At 38.7% G+C, this 23,702-nt stretch overlaps 1 protein-coding gene across 3 annotated transcripts in view; it reads right to left on the bottom strand.

Moving 5' to 3' along the window:
• The window catches only part of SDK1 (sidekick cell adhesion molecule 1), a 416,682-nt gene that overhangs the window by 125,799 nt on the left and 267,181 nt on the right, over window positions 1-23,702 (bottom strand). For all 3 annotated transcript variants that reach the window (XM_074840972.1, XM_074840973.1, XM_074840971.1), the window contains exons 8-14: window positions 23,232-23,315; window positions 17,855-18,049; window positions 16,527-16,643; window positions 16,099-16,266; window positions 13,963-14,065; window positions 12,642-12,818; window positions 3,732-3,868 (exon numbers count right to left, since the gene is read on the bottom strand). In XM_074840972.1, the coding sequence (XP_074697073.1) occupies window positions 3,732-3,868; window positions 12,642-12,818; window positions 13,963-14,065; window positions 16,099-16,266; window positions 16,527-16,643; window positions 17,855-18,049; window positions 23,232-23,315 (981 nt within the window). The remainder of the gene's footprint in view (window positions 1-3,731; window positions 3,869-12,641; window positions 12,819-13,962; window positions 14,066-16,098; window positions 16,267-16,526; window positions 16,644-17,854; window positions 18,050-23,231; window positions 23,316-23,702) is intronic.

Genomic DNA, 23,702 nt, shown 5'->3' on the forward strand with positions numbered 1-23,702 from the left:
TACTTTGATTATTGCAAAGATTTATCAATGTGTTCAATTTTTATCATTTGAATATTACTACCAAATTCAGGATGACAATTCAGAGGCTTTAACTTAAGCATGTATAGATGCTTTTCATAGGAGCTTTTATTATCTCCTTATTGGCACTATGTGATTAATCTGAGTTATACCATTACATCACACAACATAGATATCCCAGAATACAATAAAACAAAAATGGGCTTTTATCTTAATTGTACTCAGCAGAATTCTTTAAGTATTAATTAATTTCTTCAGTTAAAAGACCATTCAGAATATTTTTTGATTAACCCCTGAAATCTAAGCCTCTTTGGAATAAAATAAGCATAACCCCTTTCCTTCTAAATCCATGAAGATACTTCATTGGAATTCCTAGGTATATTGCAACGGGGCTAAACAGGTCATGAAACATCCAAAAATTGTACTAGAGCAAGTGACAGCAATGCATGGTACTATTTATTCAAAAATCCTATTTCAAATTAAGGTTCACTTTTCTGGCTGTGTGGGCAGGAATACTTAATGACTGTGTTTCCCTGGAACTGTGTTTTTCAAATTAGATTATAAATTTGCCCCCAAATGTTTAAGGCCATATGCCTCAAGTCACCCACAGACATGGTCTACTGTGAATACTTGTAATTTGAGAATTATTGCATTGTGCCAAATACATTCATTTTAAAAATTAGGTGACTAGTCGTTCATATTTCCAGCAATTTATGTGCACGATCTGCCACTGTTTTTTCCTCTAATTAAAATAAAGTTTTTATATCTCTTTACAGAATTGATATTAATGAAAAGAAGTTCTAATCCATGCCAGGTGGAGTGACACGCCTCTCCCTAATGCAGCTAGTAATTAGTCCCCTGAAATTTACGCTCATTATTTTGAACCCTCTTCAGCTATTTCTCTGAAACAGATACTGTTATTATGTATTCATTTATGGTACCTGCTTCAAAACGTACAATGGATCCTAAAGCTATTAGAAAATTATTCAAAGCAAAACAGCTAAAAAAATGAACTAAACTAGGCTACGTTTTGGCACCTGTGACTGCAAAGCGCAACCCATGTATTAAAACTCCACAGAACTAAGAACAAAGTCTCTGCTGCAGCTTTGCTAACTGGAAAAGAAATCACAATTCTGATGTCCCTCCCTAACCTTTATATGTATGAAAGCAAACAGGGATTAGGATATTAAGTATATTGCACTGCTGCTGACAGTGAGAGAGCTGCAGATGCAAGCAGATGAGCTCACGGAGGGCAGACACTGACTCCTTGACAGCTGCTCTTTCTGCAGCACAAACAGGACCAACAGAAAACCTGAAAGAAAATTTTCTTTGAAAAGCAAAGAGAGATTCTGCACAGTTGTAGCAGACAAAACTATACCTACACGAGATCAAATGTCAGTTCGTTCACAAACATCACTTGGGATGGGTGGGAACAAAGGAAAGATGGTGTTTTCCAAAGGAGTAGGAGGTCTGGAGAAACTAAATATTAACACTACTGAGATCAAAATAACTCTGAAAAACAAACACTTCAAGAAAATAAAAACCAAAACAAGACAGTGACAATATACAGACATTAAAGTCAGCTTTCCAACCACAGTCACTGTTGACATCGTTCTACTGTTCAATTGGCATCTCTAAAGCTGAGCAATAATATATGAAAGGAGAGAACACAGCAGCAGTGGAATATTCAAGGGTTTAGATTCCTCCCTGTCCTACTTCTGTGAGTAGCCATTGAGACATTGTACATAAAAGCAAATTAAAGATTAAGATGAAAACTGAAAGGACAGCAAGATGTAGAATATTTCTGGGAGTTAAGATGCTCAATTCACAACAAACTTGGTCTGTGTTTGGTTTTTGCACCTGCTAGCTTGCTGAAGTACATATACCTATGATTTGTGATAATAAGGCTCAGTGGTAGATTGCAATGCCATCAGCCAAAATTATTGGATCTATCACAGAGTGAGCAAGGGTTCACAGGATCCTGTGGAGTTCTGAGGGACTGTCTGCATGATTTCTGGAGAGCTGCTGTTGATTTTTGCTGAGTCTTCTACAAATTTCAGTGAATGAATTATAGCATTTTCAAAACGATGGCACATTTACCCTATTCCTATGCTAGAACAACTGCAAAGCATCCTTGCTAGAAAGGCACTTTAAGACCTTTCAGAATTCTCCTGGCACCGAGTGCACTGCCTTTTCTTTTAGTGACTCTTCCCAATCAATGCAGCCCAGCACAGGACCCAAGTGCATACGTTCTGCCAGCTCTGCGCTGTCTCTATGTAAATACAGCTCTAGTACCTTTGCATCATGTTCCCAGACTGGGACTTCATTAGCTTGTCATTGTCAAAGCCACGGGGAAACATGAAACACAAGGATAACGTTCTCAGGTGAAAGAACGGGTAAGGAAAAGCAAAAAGGCAGTTACTGGCCTGTAGTCAACAGGAGGGGAAGGAGAGAAGAGTAAAAATAAAAAAGAAGGTGGTGATAAAAACATAGAGAGGGGAGGTGAGTGAAGAACGCTGAGTTTTCTCAGTCATTTGTTACAAAAAGATCAAGAGTCTTTGCTCAAAAAGAACTGTTTTAAGGACAACAGTCCTGGGCTCGACTTGGGATTTCTGCTAGGATTAGAAAACTGCACTTTGCTTAACAGATGCCAAGATCACCAGTTCTGGGACCTCCACATCTGAAATGTTATGCACTCCAGCCTGCAAAGCAAAAGGGTTATATGTGATCTGAAGCTCAAGTTTCATCTCAAGCTCTCTGTGTGGCGAAACAAAACGCTACTCGCTAGATAATCAGAAATCAGGACTGTTTCACATTCAGTTATGCAGTGGCTAATTTCCACTTGTCAGAAAAAGCGATGCTCTTAATTTTTTCATCAAGAATCAATTGTTAGGCTTGGATTTCCAGCTCCTAGGGTGATAGCGATTAGAAAGTATTGCCAAGGTGACCGATTTCCATATAACCTCATCTTTCCATCAACTCCTAAAGAGGCATTAGCAATGTCCCTGAATAACCTTGCAGACTGAGAGCCACAAAGGACCAGACATACAGCGTGAAAAAACTGTGAGAAGTGGCAATTCACAATGAGCAGGTTTGTAACCCATGAAGATATTTGGGCATCTTACAGTTAAGCATCCTCAACCACCTACTTAAAAGAAGGGCGTAAAATGATAACCTAGGGAAAGCAGAGAAAATATATGAACCCATATACAGATAACTCCTATTAGATACTCCATATAGTAACTCCTATTGACACCCAAGTTTGTTCCTCTGACAGACCATCAGTTCCTTATATTATCATCCTGCCTGCATTTTTCAGGTGAAATTGGGGCTCTGAATGCATCAAGATATCTGTAAAACCAGAACAAAAGACAACAATGGGAAGAAATAAAATATGACTACTGCTATTTTATGGATGTTGAATAGAAGCACTGAGGAATGAGTTGTTGTGCCTCAAGTCTCTCTGACAATGCTGGAGGTGGAACTAAAGCTTTCCTGTATAACAATTCCACCTTCTCAGGCCTCTTTTCATTGTTTAACTCTTCCAACGTGAGAATAGTTGTGTGCAAAACCCAGGGCTTCCCCTTCGTGCACACAGTCTCTCATTTAACAAATAGTAACATTTTGTTAGTAGCTCCAGTAAAAGATGAGTCTGAAAGAAGGCTGAATAATTAAGAAGAACATGAGGTTGAAACAGATTTGACTTTACTCACTGTTCTCAGAGAGCTCCACCATGTAGTATAGAACAGGGCTGTTTCCATCAAAGGGGCGCACCCAGGAGAGCATCACACTGCGGCTGTATGAGGAATTTAGAGTGGCCAGAAGATTCTGAGGGGAATGAGGGAGCTCACTGTTAAGAGAAAGGGAGAAAAAACAGCACAGAAAAATCAATCTACATTTCATTCAACTAGAGTCTTACAGACAGTTAAAGGCACACGAGATCAGACTCATATGATGATAGATATAAAAGTACCAGCAGCTATTGTACAATTAAATAAATGAAAGACATGTCTGAATTCTTCACAATTTTATCCTATTTGGAAAAAAAATAATTTATGCTGAAAGTCCCAAGGCTGATGCTTAGAACAGCTAATGGAAATGTTGCTAAATGTGGAAAAAAGCCAATTTTCATACTGTTTTTGATTGAGACAAGTTGGTCAATAAATTTCCCCTCTCACTTTTTTCCCCTTCTTATGATGATGTCCTAGCAATGTGACAGCAGTAATACATATAAACAGTAAAACACATGGGAGATATGATTTAACATGGAATTTTTCATACTCAAGGAAGCAGAAGACATTGACACTATCCATATAGAGCTACTAATCAAAATTACCATATGTATTCTTAGGCTACAGAACAGCTTGATTTACTCGCGGATTCAGGCTTATCCTGTCATGGGTAGAATCTTTCCTTCCTATAATAAGGATTTTTTTGGAAGCACCCAAGCAGAAAATGTAGTGAAAATGCCTGCAGAAACCCCATGGAAATACAAAATGACACATTAAAAAACAAAAATAAAACAGCAGCTCAATTAAAACGTGTAATTTCTCTACACAAAGGCAATTTGTGGAAAAACATTTAATTTGTACTCATTGGCTGCAAGTCAGAGGCTGCATGGTGCAATAAGAAAACTAAATTCTGCTGCATCTCTTAAATGCTGCTCTGTATTAAGTGATAAGAGCCCTTCAGCCATTATACTTGAGCCTGATATCTGCTCTTTATCATCCTGGTTCCTAAGGAGGACAAGGATCTCAGAGCGAAGGAAAAACAAGGAGGACCAGTTTTCTACCCATTCAACCTCCTGCTCCTCCCCAGGAAAGCTGAGAGTAACCCTTCCTCAGCCAGCACCACTGCTAATCTGCTCCGGCCAGAGCAGAAAGCCACAAGGGTACTTCACATGCTTAATTTAAAAACAGTAATTTCTGGTTGTAATGGATCATGCTACTGAAGGCTTACAGTTATTTAAAAACCGCAACTCCTTAGCCACTCAGAAAAGTAAATAGACACTCTGGCTTTAAGCCAGAACAATAAATATGTCCCAGATTTGGGTTTCTGCTGAAAGATTGAGGAACATATGGAGAGCGAGACAATAGTTTTATTATTTTTCTGTTAAAACTGTGAAGGCTTTTGTTTACATGCTTACGATGGCTACACCCTGTTGAGTTAGCTCCCCCCAAAAAGGTTGCTGAAAGTGCTAAAGAGTGGTAAGAAAAACACACAGATAATGAGACAACACAAGTGGAAGACACTCATCTGCCCAACTCTCTCTAGGCTAGAAGGGTTGATGTTTCCTAAGGCTAAACCTGAGACTCAAAGTCTTGTCTCGTCTCATTTGACTTTAAACGCCTAACCAAATTAGCAGCATGGTGACCCCAGGCTCTTTTTGTAGTAAACATGGAATGACACCTCAGGGTGTGATTCAGATCTTAACTTCATTAAATCACTTGCTCAAGATGACTTGATTAAGAGGAGTTTAGGCTGACTATATTCTCACTTAGAGCTGGGCATGCACCAGCCAGGCTCCAGATTTCTGATGCACAGACAGCTAAGACATGGTCACTTTTGGGCTAGAAGAAACATCAGGCACAGGAAAGAGTATGTATGGGCCCAGGGGAAGCAGATCTTGAACACAGCACTGCAAAATTTTGGATAAACAACTTTAGGGAAGAGGGGGACCTGGAAACACAGTAGGAGAGCAGCTGGCCTGCAAGACAAATGGCAGAATAAGCCTGTCATTTGAGAAGTGTGGAGTGGGTGTTTAAGATATGGCCATTTACCCAGGGACTACAGGAGTGTGTTACTTAATTTTGAATGAAACATTAAATTAAGATAAACATTAAACGTCCACTACAATTTATCATTACGTCCTAAGCAAGCTGGTTGGAAAAGTGGTTTTGTGATTAAGCTGGCACAGGAAATTACCAAAGGAAAGAGAGTGAAACATCTTGTGACATGGCTCACAGAAGTCCCAGTCCCCACTTCATTTATCACCAGGCCTTGTGGGGAAGAGCTCAGAGATGGGCTGTGGCTTCAGCTTCTTCCAGAAGATGAGAGTCACACAGGGAGCAATGTAGCAGGGATGGCTGAGGGGGAGCTCACAGCAAACTTATCTTTGTGTAACTAGTTTTCTGGGAGCTAAATAAACACTCCTGGTATATATTAATGATATTTTCAGGGTGTGCATTTGCTAATCTTCTTTCCCCATACATTCAGAAGGGCTGAATTAACAGTTCATTTGAGGACAGAGGCTACATGACTAAGAAAGACTTTACAGCTCAGTCTCTTTTTCTTAGTGTACAAGCTTCAGAAGACTTTTGGAGGAGAGGGAACACTTCCTTTTTCATGTTTCTTAAAGCACAAACTGATTTTATTGCTTATGATTTGGGTTTAGTTGATTATTCTCTTAGATTGACACAAAATAGTAATCAGTCAGCACGAAGGAAATGGGCACTTTCTGTTCAGACAGAGATTGAGTAGCATGAGCTGCAGCCGCGATACAGTACACCTATCTCCACTAATATCATATTCTTTAGCCATATGTGTCCACACTGAACAGCAACAGATGGTGCTTGCAGATTTAAATCCCTCAAGGCAGACATAACAAGTGCCTAAGAAACACACCTGGACGGAAATAAATATTTAAAACTACAAAGACATTTCAGCACAGAAGTGTACTTCTCTCTTTGTGGTATACAAAAGCAGAGATTAATAAATAGTAATTCATACTCTAGCAAGCACTTACACTTTGTCTCCTTCTCATTTGCTACCACATACTGTGTGAAAGGGATGATAAATGAGACCTGTACCACCATCATGAATATTCACATTCCCAAAAGAGATAATTGCTTCTTTTTTCCCCTTTAAGAGAATTACTTTTCCTTGCTGCTAACATCCAAGAAATCATTGCAGGGAATGGCAATTTCAACCCTTCTTCAGGATGAGAAGGACCTCAGACTAGAAATGCTCAACTTCTGATAGACCAAGAAACTAGATGAGGTTTAGGACACAGGGCACAGAACAGCCCTTGATCGGACACTAGAAGTTTAATTCCAACACTATTATCTTTCTTTTGTTCACTGAAGGCCAAAGCAGGAAATATGTGAAGGTTTTTCAATATAGGGTATGTTAAGACCTCACTCCTCTAATGCTGAAGAGTTGCATGGAGGCAAGTTTTCCATAACTTACTTTGTATGATAGAAAAATATGTATATGGCCACTTTAAAATCTGTAATTGATAGATAAGCCCAGGGTTAATGGCATAGCCACCAAGGTGACCTGAGGGGACTCTGACAAAGCAATTAAAACAGCAGATTTGCAGGAAAAGAACATGAAGTCATTGTGACAATCTAGGAGAGAAATATTAGCCAGTTGCAGATGATACATGTTCAAAACAGAAACCCTAATGTTTTGAGTCAGCTCATCACTGCCAGAGGGCAGCTGAAAAATTCACTCAGCAAACACATAGAGTATTTTATAAAATTAGCTAAAAGCAGACTATTTGCTGAGGGAAATAAACCAGACATGGTTTGGAGAGATTTCTGAGAAAAATGGTCCAACAGCAGGTAATTAGAGAGACTGTGACTGAAGAGGGGATTACTAAAAAGTCAAGGGAGATTAAATAAGTTTTCTTGTCAGTTTATAAAAAGCCCCGCTCCTATTTCATAAATTATTTCCTAAATCAGGTCCACCATGCAAGTTTTACTCAAGAGCAGGTGGTTCATCTGCTAGACCCGATAACGTGGTACGAAGTTGAGGAAGGAAACCTAACAAAGTGCTCAGCCCTGATGGCTTTGCTCATAAAAGTTTATCATGTTTTAAATTAAGAAACATGTCATCTGTTGCTCAGGACTTTCCAGTTTCTCTTGCAAAAGAATCCTCTCCAATTTCTAAACACAGGAAGGATTTCTTGTAAGGCATCCAGGAGTTTTGAGGCTTTTTGTCTCTCGCAGGCCTATAACGAGGTGGATTTTTGAAATTAAAGACTTGCCAAGTCCCAGAGTGCACAGATTTATTTCCCATTTCATTTTGGTGGTCACCACAAGCTCAAATCTACAGACAACTTGGGAAAGGCTTTTGAATTTTGTACTTTTTTTTGCTAAAAACACCTACATTTCTGATATACCTTCAATGATGAACAGACAAAAATGTATTTCCAAGAGTATTTCTGGGTGGTATTTCTCTTTTGAGCATCAAGTGGCTTTAGACTCAGCACTGAACCTTCTTGGATGACATCTTAATAGAGAGCTTGGAAAAATAAATAGAAACTTTCTTTCTAGTGAGGAAGGAGTAATGTATTTTCAAGTTGGACATCCTTCCTGTTTACACTCCCTGCAGAAAGGAAAAGAGAAGGGCTATTGGAATCAAGGGATATGGGATCCATATGAAAATAAGTTTGTAATGAGACATCATTTTGATTTGTTACTCTGCATTGGTCTTACTGATTTTAATTTTTAGTAATCAAGCTGGTTTTTTATGGGATATATTGGGAAGAAATTGGAGGAAGTAGCAATTACAAATGCTCTATTAAAAAGGTTATCAAAATTCACGTATAAATGATTGACAAAGGCAATCCTGTGCATTCTTGACAGCCTACTGGGTTTTATTATAAGTGGTTAGCTCCCCTCTCCTGCTTTTGAAGAAGACAGAACAATAATAGTTCTTTCTTTGATGAAAGAGAACTGAAAGAAGATGAACTTGCTGCCAGGAATAAATTGTCTATTTTTGTATTACATTGTCCTCCCCAAATTTTTGCATAGAGAAAGAGCCGGAAAAATTTTACTATATGTTGTGACATAACAGAGGCTTGTACAGGACTTTGATTTTCCAACAATGCAGCATTACCATACTTTTCTGTCACATTCATACAACAAAGAGACTCTTTAGTATGGACTGCAGACAGGCTGATATTAAGCAGCAGGTATCATCAGGAATAGATAGTGGTAAGTCTGCATATTTTATATATACTGAGAATCCTCAGGATACTTTGAGCTGAAATCAGCACAGTTTCCCCGTCAGGTGAGTGATACATTGTGATAACTCAGCTTATGCAGCTTTAGGAACAAGCGTTTTTTCCTGTATATGTATTTCAGTATGGTATTTACAGGACTATAAAAGTAAGCTAAATGAAGCTGGGATGTTTCATAACATACAATTATTTTCAGGATCAAATCCTATGACTTGGAGGAATGCACAAGAAGCACAAGCTCATCATCAAAAGACCTGCAAATGTTTCTGTATTTGCAGTTGAGAAGCTCTGCTAGGAGAGAAAAAAAAAAAAGTACAAAATTAAAATCTATCTCTTGCAAAAGAGAAACATCACTCGCAAATGTTTTACCTCATGCAAATCAAATCAAGTGATGTACATGAAGAATAAACACATTTAGAGGGAAGACAAATGAATGAATAGAGTATCTTGACTAGCAATTAGTTTCTGTGCCCAAGTACCATCAGTACAAAATTGATGAGCAAGGTAACCTTTGGCTGCACTTTAGCAAGTTCTTCATTAGTTTTCTGGCTTTCCTTTTCAAATATTTTATTTCTTCATAGACACGCTGAGAAAAATTATCCACCCTGCTTGCACCACCAATGTATACCATGCTGTGCTATCAGTGGATATTCTTCTAGCAAGAAACAGTACTTTTTTCCCCAAGCCCGTCTTCCAACAAGGGAAAACAAAGGAAGAAAAAGTTTTCTTTCCTACTTTTCACAGATTAGAAAACCGGACCACTCAGAGATTAAATAACTGAAGGTCACCCTGAAGGTCAATGGTTTTGAATTGAATCAGTTTGAATAGAAATCAGTAACAAACTTATTTGTGCCTTTGGAAATTTCTCTTGACATGCCTAGAGGTAGAGGAGGGGCATGCTGGTCCCTGGGGGAAAAAAAGGTGGCGAGACAATTGGAGTTGTCAGATGAAGCTAGGTAAGCTATGATATTATCTGTTGGTAGACTGCTCCAGTCTGCAATTGGTTGATAGGCCTCCTCTGAACATTTGTCTGACATTAATGCTACTCAAGGCGCTGATGTGTAAGTGCTCATCGATGGGAATGTACATGCCCTGTTTGTTAATGTTCTGCACAAGAGAATTATCTGGGAGAACAGGGAATGTTATAGATCTGTCATTTGTATGTGAGCTAGAATTTAATTTAAGCTTTACTTCAGACATTTCCTTTTCACATATTTTCTTCTTCATTTCACTTCTGTTGTATCATGTATCTCTATTTCTCACAGATTTGTGCTGCTGAGCCAAATGATAATGATGAAAGCTGCAAAGGAATGCAATGGTTTTTGGCATTATTGCACTACCTGCAGCACTACTTTGAAATAAAATGTCACAATTCAAGGTATGATTGAGTGACTTATTAGTTACTGAAGTCCTCTAAAAGAGTGGGTCTGATATATGTCTTTAATTCCTCCAGGAAAAACAGGCAATAGTTGATCAGCAACAGAACATCGGAGGAATCAGAGATACAGGATTAAGAGCCAGTCCCAGCGCAGGGAGAGCCAGCCAACACAACTGGAACAAGCTGGGGTGCAAGAAAGACAGCTTCAGCAATGTACACAAGATGTGCCTCTCCCAGCTAACTTCTAGCCTGAATTTTACAGAGTATAAAACTGTTCCTCACTGGTCAATGGGGAACTTCAAGTAAATACATCCACTGTGCTGTACTGGGTTGCATAGGGCATCTTTTGCTATTAACATTAAGAAATGGTCAGACTGCTGAAGTGTTTAGCATGTATTTACATCTTTGCTTCAAAGTCCGGGTTTTAAGATTCTTTTCAGTCTTTACTCCATAATTTTGTGCCCTCCATTCAAAACCGCCTCAGAGAAAAGCAAGTACGGTTATATAGTAGCAATATATTTTTGAATTGTCTTCTGCTCTTGGATTCAAACCAGCAGTAAAATGCACTCCGGGAGGAGAGCTGAGGAGTGCTTAATTAGAGAAAGAATATATGACCGCTCTCTGAAAACGGGCATCTGATCTAGCCTTGGCACTGGCAGAATAATGCTGTATCAAACAGCTCTCTGCATAGCAAATCTCAGAGGTGAACTCATTACACTGCCAACAGCAAAAGTTGCCATCTTCTCAGAGAGATCAGGCATGACCAGCAGAAACAGATGCAATTTTAGTTAAATTAAAGCATGCGGCACTACTCAAATAAATGAAAAAAAAAAAAAGTCTACATAAAACATTACCTTCTTATTTATTTGATCTGCTCCACACATGTACCAAAACCACAGTTGTTGCTTTTAGTGATAAAAATAAAATGGAAGTGCACTTCACCCCAGTGGAATGACAGAAATAGAAAATATGGAACCCCATAATGACATTTTTATAATCCTTTTTCAGAATTGAACTGCATTTTAAACATTTTATTGTTTTTATTTTTAAAGATACTTAGGAATAAAGAAAGGGATTCGTAAAGATATTTTTCCCCTTGAAAACTATGCATAAAAAGAATGCAAGACTAAGCAATGCCTGTCCAGGGACCAGCTATTCTGACATATGTTTAACAGAGAAAAAGTACTAAAAGGAGGAAAACATTTTCTTACAACCTTGGCATCAGAGTGCAGCACCTGGGCTTTATGGGAAAGCCCTACAGCATGGGATGACAGAAGGATTCAGGTTGGAAGAGACCTCAGGAGGTCTCTGGTCCAACCTCCTGCTCAAAGCAGGGTCAGCCATGAGATCAGACCAGTTTATTCAGTCTGGTCTTGAAAACAGGAGACAGTATTCCAAATGTAGACTAATACATGTCAAATAAAAGGGGGGTAATCATGTCCATCAATCTACTATGCTTGTGCTAACACAGCCCAGGATGCTGTTAGCGTTTTTTGATGCCAGGACACACAGCTGGCTAATGTTCAACTGCAGTCTACTGAGATCCCCAGGTTCTTTCCAGCAGAACTGCTACCAGTCAGTCAGTGCCCAGACTGTATTAGTGCAGAAGGTTATTCCTCCCCAGATGCAGACGTTGCATTTGTCCGTGCTGAATTTCATAAGGTTTCTGTTGGCCCTTTTCTCAGCCTAAGTCCCTCAGAATGGTGGCCCTGCACTCGAGTGTATCAACTGTCTCCCATCCATTTTGTGCCACTAACAAACTTCATGAGCATGCACTCCAACACCTCTCCAGATCACTGATAAAGATGTTGAACAGGGCATGCCCCATTACAGTCCCCCGTGGCAGTCCACTTGTTACTGGCTTCAAGTGGACTACCACCTCTTAATGGTTATCCTCGGAGCTCAATCACCCAGCCAGATGGATATGTACACAGAATCACAGAATCATCTAGGTTGGAAAAGACCTTGAAGATCACCTCGTCCAACCATACACCTAACACTGACAGTTCTCAACAAACACGTAGTGGTTCAGAGAGATGCAGTTACTAGGAAGTAACTTCCAAGGCTTCAGTTACGTGGAAGCCCAAGCAGCATAGCAGCATGCAAAAGGAAGGACATTTCAAGGCAGTTTAATTAGGAATGAACTAGGTGTAATTTCCCATAAATAAACCAAAAATCAAACTCACAGACTCCCCAGATCACGTAGAATGAAATGCTAGGAAAATGCCCAAGGGTATCTGAAACAAGCATAGTGTATATTTAAGATGGAATACTCACATCACTTCTAGTCGAGCCATTCTGGAGTCGTTTCCTCCAAAAGAAATGACCTCACAGGTATAGTCTCCAATGTCACCTGACCATGTCTGGCTGATGAGGAGGGTTCCATCTTTCTCTACTGTGATCCTGGAACTGCTGGATGGATTTATTACAACACTGTCCTTCTTCCAAAGATACCTGAGTATTACAATGTTTCAGTTATTAATTACTCATAAGAACGTCAAAATATATTTATTTGAACTGTTCTGTAGGGTATCAGCTTCTGCAATCACACGTTAAAAAGGACAGGCCCCTACAGCTACTTTCAGGAGCAGTGCCTTTTACAAATTTAAGTTCTAGATTAGCAATCAGAATGAGAAATGTAACTGCATCCAAGTTACTATTTATTTTATAAACAATACTATATATTTTACATGGAAAAAGTGAAGTACTCATAAATATCCAGATTCTTAAGTCCACCTTCACCAGCATTTTAAACTAGAACATCATACTCTGCAATTAACAGCTGAGGTGTTGGTCCATCTCTGCTAAGGCTGTAACAACATTAGAATGCCATAATCAGTAACATCTTGAAACTGCTGTGGCAAGGTTTACTAGAGCTTATCCATCAAAACACTCATATACCAACACATCACAGAGATGTGTATAGCCCATGGTCTTACAATTAAGTATCTGTACATGAAATTTTTACACTTGTATTTCTCTTTCTGAAGTTCTTTCTGCAGTTCACCCTTCTAGCACCCTCCAAGCTGTTCCTTGCATTTTCTTTCATTTGTGTTGCTTTCAGACTATATGAATTTTCATGGCAAATTTATTTTGAAATTACTAGCTTCCTCTAAATGCCCTAGTGCAAATTTTAATAGCTCAGACAAATGCTGTTTTTTCCTTTACACAGTTAAAGCAGAATATAGCCCGTAGTTATTGAGTTGTTTGCAAGAACACAGGCATCTCTTGTGTGGCTTTCATGCACACCAGTGTAAACACTCCTGAAACCCTATTCCTTCTCTTTGGCTTTTACTCTCATTAAGTATCAGCTTCTGACAAGTTGGTTTTATTGATAGTGTATTAACCTTGACAGTAAAATCATGGAAGGCTATACTGAAGTCATGAAGTGGAACATAGCTCATTGTAAATAATACATAAGGCTGAAATGGAAGATGGGATTTATATGATTAATGATACAGCGTACAATCTTATAATGCAGTAATCAGGGGCCTGGTGTTAAAATCTGGGGTCCTGAAACTTTTCACCTAATGCTATTCATATAGCTTATAAAATTAAGCTCAGATAAACCACACAAACAAGAACTGACACCACTAACCTGATTGAAATTCTAGGATCATGAGTTGCTTCACATCGCAGAGTGGCTGTGGTTCCTTTGATCACAGTGCTGTCCTCAGGAGGGTGAACAATGAAAGTGCGATCTGAAAGGAACACAAGCCATAGTTCAGGTGAAATTACAGCATTTTGACTTGGGTATTCACTCAGAGAGCAGGCAACTGAACATATGTCATTCAAAGCAAGCAGGCCATTCCTCTTCAAGTCTTTGGTGTGAAGGCTCCCCTCCCTCTAATGCCATTGTGTCAAGAAAAGGTGGTACACTGTGGGGTGCAGAGAAGCAAAAGCAGGAGAGGGCATGAGTCTGAGTCAGAAGTGATCTGAGTAGGAAGAGTCCTAATGCTGTACTGACTCTCGCTTGTCTTGTGGTAAGCATCTACGGCAACTCCCTAAAGTCAGAAGGCAGCAAGTTTGTAATGTGCTATGAATGAATCCAAACATACACTGAGTCAGGAAACAAGTCACACTGTTTGCAGCAGGGTAAACAAAAACAAAGAAAATCTGTGCAAAGAATACACTTGAAAATTATCCAGAAAGAGGAAAACTTAAATGGCACCCTGCAATCTTGACAAATCCAGGAAAGAGGTTAAAGGAGGAGGAGCTTCTGGTAGACTGAATTTTTCATATAAGAAAGATATGCTGTTTACTCAAATGTTTCAGAACATCTTTATTCAAGCACCTCCTGGAGACCCAGAACACAATAATTGCTGTAACTACAGCAACCAGATCCGGGGTGAAAGATCTCTATTATGCTTAACACACAGTAGCAGGAGCAGATAGCATCAGCTGAAGCAGGTAGACAACTAGGATGAGTATAGAAGATATGTGGATAATGTTAATCAGTCCCAAATCCCTACAGAGATAATCAGCGTCTACTGAGGTATCTCATACATGCACAAGAAGGAATCATCAGCAAAATCAAACACTAACTCTAATAGCATGGAATTTTCAGCGTTACTCCCGACGTACCTATGTATGCCTTCTAGCTTTATAATGGTGCTGTTGCTACACAAACATTAGGTTACATTCACTTTTCCCCCTCCCATACAGTACAATGAACAGGAACTCTCTTATATGTATGCGTTTAAGAATTAATAGGAAGGATCTCCTGTACTTGACCCATACACCTGGATATCATTCAGTTTACAACATCCTGATATATATACCAACTCTATATTGTCAATAAGATATAAATATGATGGCCATGTGACACAAGTACATTACATCTACTGCCAGTATTGCTTTCAGATATTCCCAAATTCACAAGGAAAAATATTTCTGATTTAGTTTGCACAGTTTGGGGATTAACAAATGCCAAATATGTACCACACATCAGCATAATCAGTACTTCAAGTAGAGGAAAGGAGAGAGGGCCACAACACTTCTGTATTTATCATCATCTTCATTGTTTTCAATCATTTTTAGTCCCAGCTCAAGGATCATTATCTCCCACCTTCAGTAGCAAAAACCACGTTACACTTAAATTTAACTCACTTAGGAGTAACGCAGGTGAACATGTTGGATCAGACTCTCTTCCACAACAGAAGAAATGAAAAAACAGAGATCAAAGACAAATGGTGAAGAACAAAATCATTTCATGGGTTGCCCTGTGCCATGCCAATCTGTAGCCTAAGAGACTAGCTGAAGTTTGCTGTACTTTGGTTTGGCTTCCAACAGTGCCCAGGGCCACAAAGAAATACAAAGGTATGAGGGAAATCATACCCATTGTATCTGTAGCCACCGCCTTAGTAACAGCATGGGCCGGTCTATACTGCCTGCAGACTCCTGGAGGCAGAAACCAACTACAAATAGCCAAATCTACAACTTAAAAGGTCTGATTTGCAATGCAAGATTCACCAAGGCAAAACCTGAGTAAAATTGTAATTGTGATTTAAATGCACTTCCTTTCACAAAATATAAAAGTTTATATGCATAATTTTACAAACAAAAGGGGTATTTGTGATAGGTTTCCTAAAATAGATACATTATTCCTATTAAATCATACAAGTATCTCTATTAACTAGAAAAGCATAATTACTTATGAAAATTTCCTGAGCATACAACAAAAACTGATTAATACTTGATTAAAGTTAGAATTTAAACAAAGAATTATCCTTACTCCACACTGTCAGCATCACAAAAGCATTCAGAGCTCCTTCAGAGTTGACTGCACAGCAAGTATAATTGCCAGCATCCTGAAGGAAAACGGGTGTTATCTGGAGCCCTCCAGATTCAAGAAGAATGAAACGAGGAATCTGAACTGAGCCACTGGCTAAGATCTGGTTTCCTGAAACACAGAAGGGGAAAACAGCATGATTAGTGTCACGTAGGCTGCACGGATTAAGCACTGCAATTCTAGTTCTTCCAAAAGAAGAATTACAACCCACCCAGGCCACTGGCTCACAGCAGCCCCACAACAAACCCTCTGCTCGCAGAACCAGAGAAATGAAGAAATATGCACTAAATGGATCTACACAATCTCAATAATAGGAATGGACAAGAAAACATGGATTACAGCTTTTCCACAACAACTTAATAACTGGCTACCTTTCTTCCATGAGATGGCAGGTTTTGGAGCCCCTGAAACTTCACAGATTAGCACTGCGGTCGTCCCCTCTGTAACAGTGGTGTCCTCCGGAGGCTGTATAAAAGCTGGTTTAATGTCTAGAATCAAAAATTTTAAAAACTCAATGCATCAGCTATCAGAAAGATCCTTTACATATTATCATGGACTACTTTACATCCAATTTTATAGAGCTGATCATGGAGAAGGACATGACAATAATACATGAAAACCTTTCAGCAGTGACTGTAACCTTTCATTATTCATCTCCTAGGAATTGTCTAATTCAGTTTATTACCTACATGGAAAATAAAAATCTATCAATGCTTGTACATGTACAAGTAAGATGCCTTACAGAAAAAGGAAGATAAAGCTCAAAATGAGTGTTTGGGGGGAAGTTGAGAAATCTAGATAAACAAAACTATTTTGTTTCATCTTCATAACAGAGTTCTTTAAGATGAAAAGCAACTTGAGAAAGGCATTAACTTTGAAACTTAAATGTCAGCCAAAAGAATTTAGAACCTGAGTCTCATCCAAGACATTTTCCAAGTTTCTTTCTCTCTTATTTTCCCCCAGTTGCATTTTATTACATTTCTTTCTGCAGTTTTCTAGATATATATTGAACTGGGGCTGATCTATTTTCTGAGGCCAGTAGGATCAGTATGTGTAAACTGCTCTTGGGCTAAAAATCAGCTTCCTGAAGAGGAGTTACAGTATTACAGAAATGCCTGTTAATAATCAGTGTTAAAAGAGACTACTAGGATTTGTAATTCTTCCATAGAGAAGAGTGTACTTCATTAACAAAACCACTTTAATCAGACTTTTTGGCCAAAAAAGAGACATTTAACTTGAACTTTCTTTCTTTCCCCTACTAAATGTAGTTGTAGACAAAAGGCAGATAAAATGATACCATGTACAATCATGAAGAAGTAGCTCAAATTCAGAACAGAATTACATTAGACTAGAACTAAATTATTTAAGCATAAAGGAAACGTAAAAGTATTTCACAATTAACCTTTCTTTTGTTTTTTTCCTTTTCACTAAGTTCTCCTTTCCTAGCACGGAATAGGAGAGTCCACCTCAAGCCCCTAATGTCATGGAAAGTTTTTCTACAGGCTTCAGCAGATAGTGTTCAGGCCACAGAGGGCATTTTGGGGTACCTTACAGCTTGGGCAGCTACACTTGACAAAAATCAAGTTTCTGTGAGTCAGACTAAACGAGCACAGAGCAGTGGAGAAATCCGACGGACATAGGGCCACCTACGGAAATGACAAGACAACCCATGGATCTCTTATCACAACTCCTGACTCACTAGTTACATCCAGGTAGGTGTACGTCTGTATCTCCCCAGCTTTATTACTAGCAAAGCACTGGAAGATTCCAGCGTCCTGAGGACGCAGCGCGTGGATCCGCAGCCCACCACTCAGTAGTACTTTGTAACGGGGATTTTCCAGCTTGCTGAGGGGAATAGAGTCCTTATACCAGGCCAGGGTGGGAATGGGAACACCTATTAAAAAAAAAATAAAAGAGTAATTTCACTATTAGCTTTTGCAAAACATGTTTTAGGTAGTCAAATACCTAACACTATTATGGTCATATCCCTGGTTTCCCATCCTTCTACACCAATTATTTATACCTTTACAAGCTGCTTTTGATAAATGGAGGCTGTATCTTACATTACCAATGGTAATAATACACTACAGAACATGTGGGAATAAAACCAGCAAACAGTGAAAGAAGGAATGTTGAGAAAACATGTTATCAAATTACTTTCTTCACCCAATCATATTTCATGCTACTACAAAATAAGATTTATAGCAATTTCATGTTGAAAGCCAAAATCATGCTACTTAAACAGCAGCAGTATGGCAATGCAGTAAGTCTATAAGACTGTTCCATCCCAAATAAGATTCTTCTGTGTTACTGTAGCTAAAATGTCAAAATAAAAAAGAGATGGCAAATTACACATAGAAAATGAAGTGCTCACATGACTGTATTCGAGTCCTAATTTGGCAGCTTAGTTTGAGCTGATGTGCAAACAACACGTTGCCAACAATGGGATAGTTTAAATTATTATTAATTTTATTCATTCTCAAGCTTCACCTCTTGTTTGAAAAATGCAGACATTAGGAGAAGCAAAAATCCTACCCTAGATATAACTTACAGTCCCATTTATTCCTGTTTTCTTTCATGTGCATGTTCTACAAACCCTGACACAGTTATTTCACACATATTTTTGCTGCAGTCATATCCCAGTCAGCTGGGATGAAGTGGCTGTAAATTTAGTATATACAAATAGCATAGGATTCTCTTTTCTTCGAGATATGTCAGAGGCCTAGAACAGTCATACACAGATGTTCCTGTCTCACTCCTTGGATCAGACAATGTTTTATCTTTACCTCCCAGAAATCCTTAACTGCTCAAATGCTGAGGGCCCTATGCAGGGATCTGAAGTGAAGCAGATATTTTATTATGTGATTGGATAATCACAGGATCACAAGGGTATTGAGCTGATTTAAGGTACCTCAGCCCCAAATGTGGCATTTTCATAACCAGTAGCTATTTTTGAACACCTATCACTTAAAACCTCAGAGCTTCACATTCCCTTATAATAAGGTAAGGAACTACGGACTTAAATTCATGGGTGAGTGAAATTTACCCAAACAGAGAAGAGCAGGGTATCACAGAAGCATTAAGGATGGGATGTCACTGATGAATCGAGCATCTGCAGACAATGAATTTCACTGCAATGTCGGCAATGACTTAAGGTTCTCAGAGCAAAAGCGCTACGGGAAGATCTATGTTATCATCATTATCATTTTAAAAATCCTGAAGTTAAATACTGCTGTATTATACTTCCATTCATATCTTTTCTCAGTGTACTTATTCTCTTTCTACAGACAAAAGCTATATTAACTACTGGAAAGAATGTACAAACAATATATGGAACGATTGAAAAACAACATTCAGTTGCTGCTGTTACTTTTATAAACATGTGTCATTTACTACAATCACCTCTGATGCCTTTGTTCTGCTGATAAAATAAAACGTACTCATAATCTAGAAGGTAATCATCTCAGGAAGAAATCCACTATGTAGAGCGCATTGTCTGATAGAGAATAGACGTACTGTCATAGCTTGCAATAGGCATAATTTAAATTTCATACAACAGCCCATATACAGAATTAGCGTAAATTTCAATGTTCAGAATTCTCGGTGAGAGTGTTATTCATCTCTCGAAAATCCTCCCGGGCAAATACAAATTATCACTGAGTAATGAAGAAACAGATGATGCAAAATGGAATAGTTCTCCTGATGCTGAGAAGCCTGGAAATGATTTCAAGTTTAAATAATAGCAACTCCATTTTCCCACACATTAGACTTGATAGGCACCTAGGAAATAATGAAATCCTGCATTTAGTACACTCAAACCTTTAGCATTGGTGTCATTCCATAAATCCCATTCTACTAACAGTATTAGCAAACCTTCTAATCCTATAATCACTGTGAGATACACCTTCCTATCACCAACTCAGCTGACAAACTGAATATTACCATCTCTATTTTTCTACATTTCAGTTACAGATATCTTCCTCTACTCAAAGTTATGAGTCTGAATAATAGGATCTTATCTAAGCACTCTGATGCCTGTCAGCAGCATTCATTTGGGCTTTAGTGATCTTCCCAGAAAGATTTGTGTTCCAAGTTGTACACATTTTCTTTTACCATTTTGCTACTTCTTTGGCTATAAAGATGGACCCAGCTTCCTTTCTTCTCCCCCTCTCCTACCCCACAGCCTTTCCTCTCTCCCCACACCCCCAAGGGAATTTTGCTTCTTTTCCTCTCTAAACACTTCTGGTGAAAAAATTATGAACAGAAGAAAACACTTTAAAGACCTTTCGGACTATACTTTTCCAAGTAGTATCTGTCCTACTTTACTGTTTGAGAGATTACAGAGTGGCCTAAAGACCAGTCATAATAAATAAAATACTCTTATATCTCAGTATTGTATGCATTTTTCACAGACAAATTCCTCTAGAGTTACGGAGGAGAAGGGAAGGCAGGAAATAAGACTCTGGTTCTGGCTTTGCTACTTTCATTGTATTCTTGGGCAAATAATTTATGCAATCTGAGGCTCAGTTTCCCCATCTGTGAAACAGATGCTTGACTCTTTGCCAAATTTAACTTACCTAAGAACCTGAATAAAAGACTTGAAATATTCACTATGTCATTTTTGTTACTTATTTTTTATAGCCTTCTCGAGATCCCAGTGGGCTACTGGGGAATCCCCAAAGCATCCTTCCATCTACTTGTCTAAACAGGTAGAACTAAAGTCCAATTAACTGCGCTCCCTAGGCACCACCACCACTGCCTGCAGCTCTAAGCTTTCTATAAGGAAATAAGAAAAGGCATTTAAAGGAAAGGCATTCAAAATGCAGGCAGCACCAGCAACTGCTCAAAGATATACAGCAGAGCATGGTTACTGCGCAGACTGATGCACTGAAACTCCATTACAGGGAAGTATACAGCTAGTCTGTGCAAGTTGCAATTTTATTTACAGTTAATCTCTATTTATACTGTGAAATTAATCTGTCTCTCACACATTCAAAGTGCACCAAGACTTGGCAAATGGGCTTTGTGCACAGAACTTGATGGGGCTGAGGGAAATGCAATCTGTCTTCCTATTTGTAGCAAAGGTACGGGGCAGCTCTGCAGTTCCCCTAGTGCTTTATTCTAGCTCTGATCAGGGAGACAGCAACCTTCATTTACCCTCTTTTTAAATGCTGGCAATTGCCAGATTTGTGTAATAACGGATCAAAACTCCTGGATGTTTAACATTAGTATCTGCCCGTCATAAATCTGTTACAGATACTCAGCAAAATAATCCATATGAAGACAGGTTTCCGTGTTCCTGCACCACATTCATCAGCAAATCAGCTGTGCACTAGAAGAGTTCAGCAAAAATAAATAATTTTGTCTAGTAAGGGTTCCCATATCTCCGATAAAACCTCATCTCCTGAGAATGGTTATGAGTGCCCTATTGATCCCCATGGGAGCTAAACTGCTCGAAGGAAGAGTTAGGGTAGAAGGATGAGTTAGAAGCCAACCTCTTCTCTCAGGTTTTGGGGTGGACTTTTCTGTAATATATGAAAAAAAAATTGAGATAGCAGATTGGGTTTTCTTCAGTAACCATGAGATAGTCCAAAGATTCATCAAATAGTTGTGTAGGATTGAAACATTTCTCAAAAAAAATCTCAGAATGTTTTTTTAACTCAATTTCTCTAATGATACAACACTTTGTTGTAATTCTGCTACTTGAAAAATTGTCTCCAATAAAAAAAAAAAGTCAATACGTTTGTCATAACACATGCTGAAACATAAAGTTGGTGGCACAAGGCCAGAATAAATGTCTATCTAGTCACATTTCCTTCCTTTGAAATTGTCTTGTCTTGGATGTGCAGGCACAAAACACAAGAGCAGCCCAAGGACAAAATGCTATTTCCACCTTCTTAGCTCCAGTAATCTGTGCTTTAGCTATTTCCTGAGCCAGACATTGCATACACACAGCTGTGTTTAATAGTCCTTACTGGATTTTTCTTCCATAAATTTTGTTTGTTTTTCTAAATAATTTTTATGCCTGATCTTCGCTACTGCCTGGACCAGTGACCTCCACAGTCTGATTTCTGAAAAAGTACTATCTTTCCTTCATCGTAAATGTCCTGCCTAAAAATTTAGCTGGGTGCATCCTCTACTTCTTGCACTAAGCAATACAGAATCATCCTCTCCTACTCGCCTTCCCACACGGCACCTATCCTTCAGTTATCTCTTTCACAAAGTGTTCCAGTCAATTTAATTTTTTGTTATTCAAAACCCATGGTAGACCTCTAATTACACCATTCCTACTTTTGTGTATCTTTTCTGGTTTTCCTACATCCCTCTCTCCAATAGAGTGATTAGAATTGTGAGGAGTATTTGAGACAGGGGTGTCCCATGGATTCATACAGTGCCATTCTCTTATTTTTGTTCCATTCCTTTCTTCCCAGTACCTAACATTTTGAACCATGGCTTGGCACTGAACTGATGTTTTCAGAAGACATATATTTTCTGCATAGCAATAGGAAATTTCATCTCTGTCAATGATGTCATCTGACAGTTTATTGTCCAGTTCAAACCATCAGAACCTTCTGCAACTCTTCTGTCATCAGTTTTAATGTTGATTTTATTGAATAATCTCATATGATCAACAAATATTACCGTCTTGCTATTCACCCTCTTTTCCACCAGGGCATTTATGAATATGTTGTACAGCACAGGTTCCAGCAGAGATTCCTGGGGAACTTCACTGACAGCAGGTCCTGCTGTGTTTTGTTTAGAAAGCCATTAATTAACAACAAGACCTTGTCTCTTATAACCTGATAGCTTCATTTCTGTAAGACATCTCATCAAAGGCTTCTGAAACTCCAAATCAACTGGAGCACCCTTACATGCCTGCTTCATAGAATCACAAAATGGTTTGGGTTGGAAAGGACCTTAAAGGTCATCTAGTTCCAACTCCCCTGCCATGGGCAGTGACGCCTTCCACTAGACTGCAGAGACCTTAAAACATTAAAAATTTATATAAGATGCTTTCTTCAGTACTGGATATACACATATCATTCATCCAAGTCTGAATATGTTTGCACACTCACCCATTGCCTGGCACAGGATGTCCACGTCTTTCTCCACCTCAGCCAAAATCACACTCTCTGGTTCAGCCGTAAAATATGGTGGTTCTTTAGAACAGGGAAAGCAAAGAAAAGTAAACAAAGCCACAGCAAAATGAAAAATAGGTGTTGATTTAAAGATATTCATCATATAATCTCTCTGCACGTGTTGTATTTAATATAGTGTGTTACAAATAGACTAGTTGTCTAAGTTTTTCTCTACTTGGGGGTGCTTTTTTTGATAGTAAAAGCATCATAAAAAAAGCCAACGATTTTTTGCTATGCTGACTATGAATTCCAAAGAGTCAAGTCAATGTAAGGTAAGATTGAGGGGTTTGCACTGCAAATTAATACTCAGAGCAGGGGCTACTTTTCAGTTTATAGGCCTGAATCATGGAACATTCTAATTCTTTGTTCAGAAAGGCCGTCCCGAGAGGTTTATAAAGGTTTATATTT

The sequence above is a fragment of the Strix aluco genome, chromosome 15, assembly GCF_031877795.1.
Source record: "Strix aluco isolate bStrAlu1 chromosome 15, bStrAlu1.hap1, whole genome shotgun sequence".
Taxonomy (NCBI): domain Eukaryota; kingdom Metazoa; phylum Chordata; class Aves; order Strigiformes; family Strigidae; genus Strix; species Strix aluco.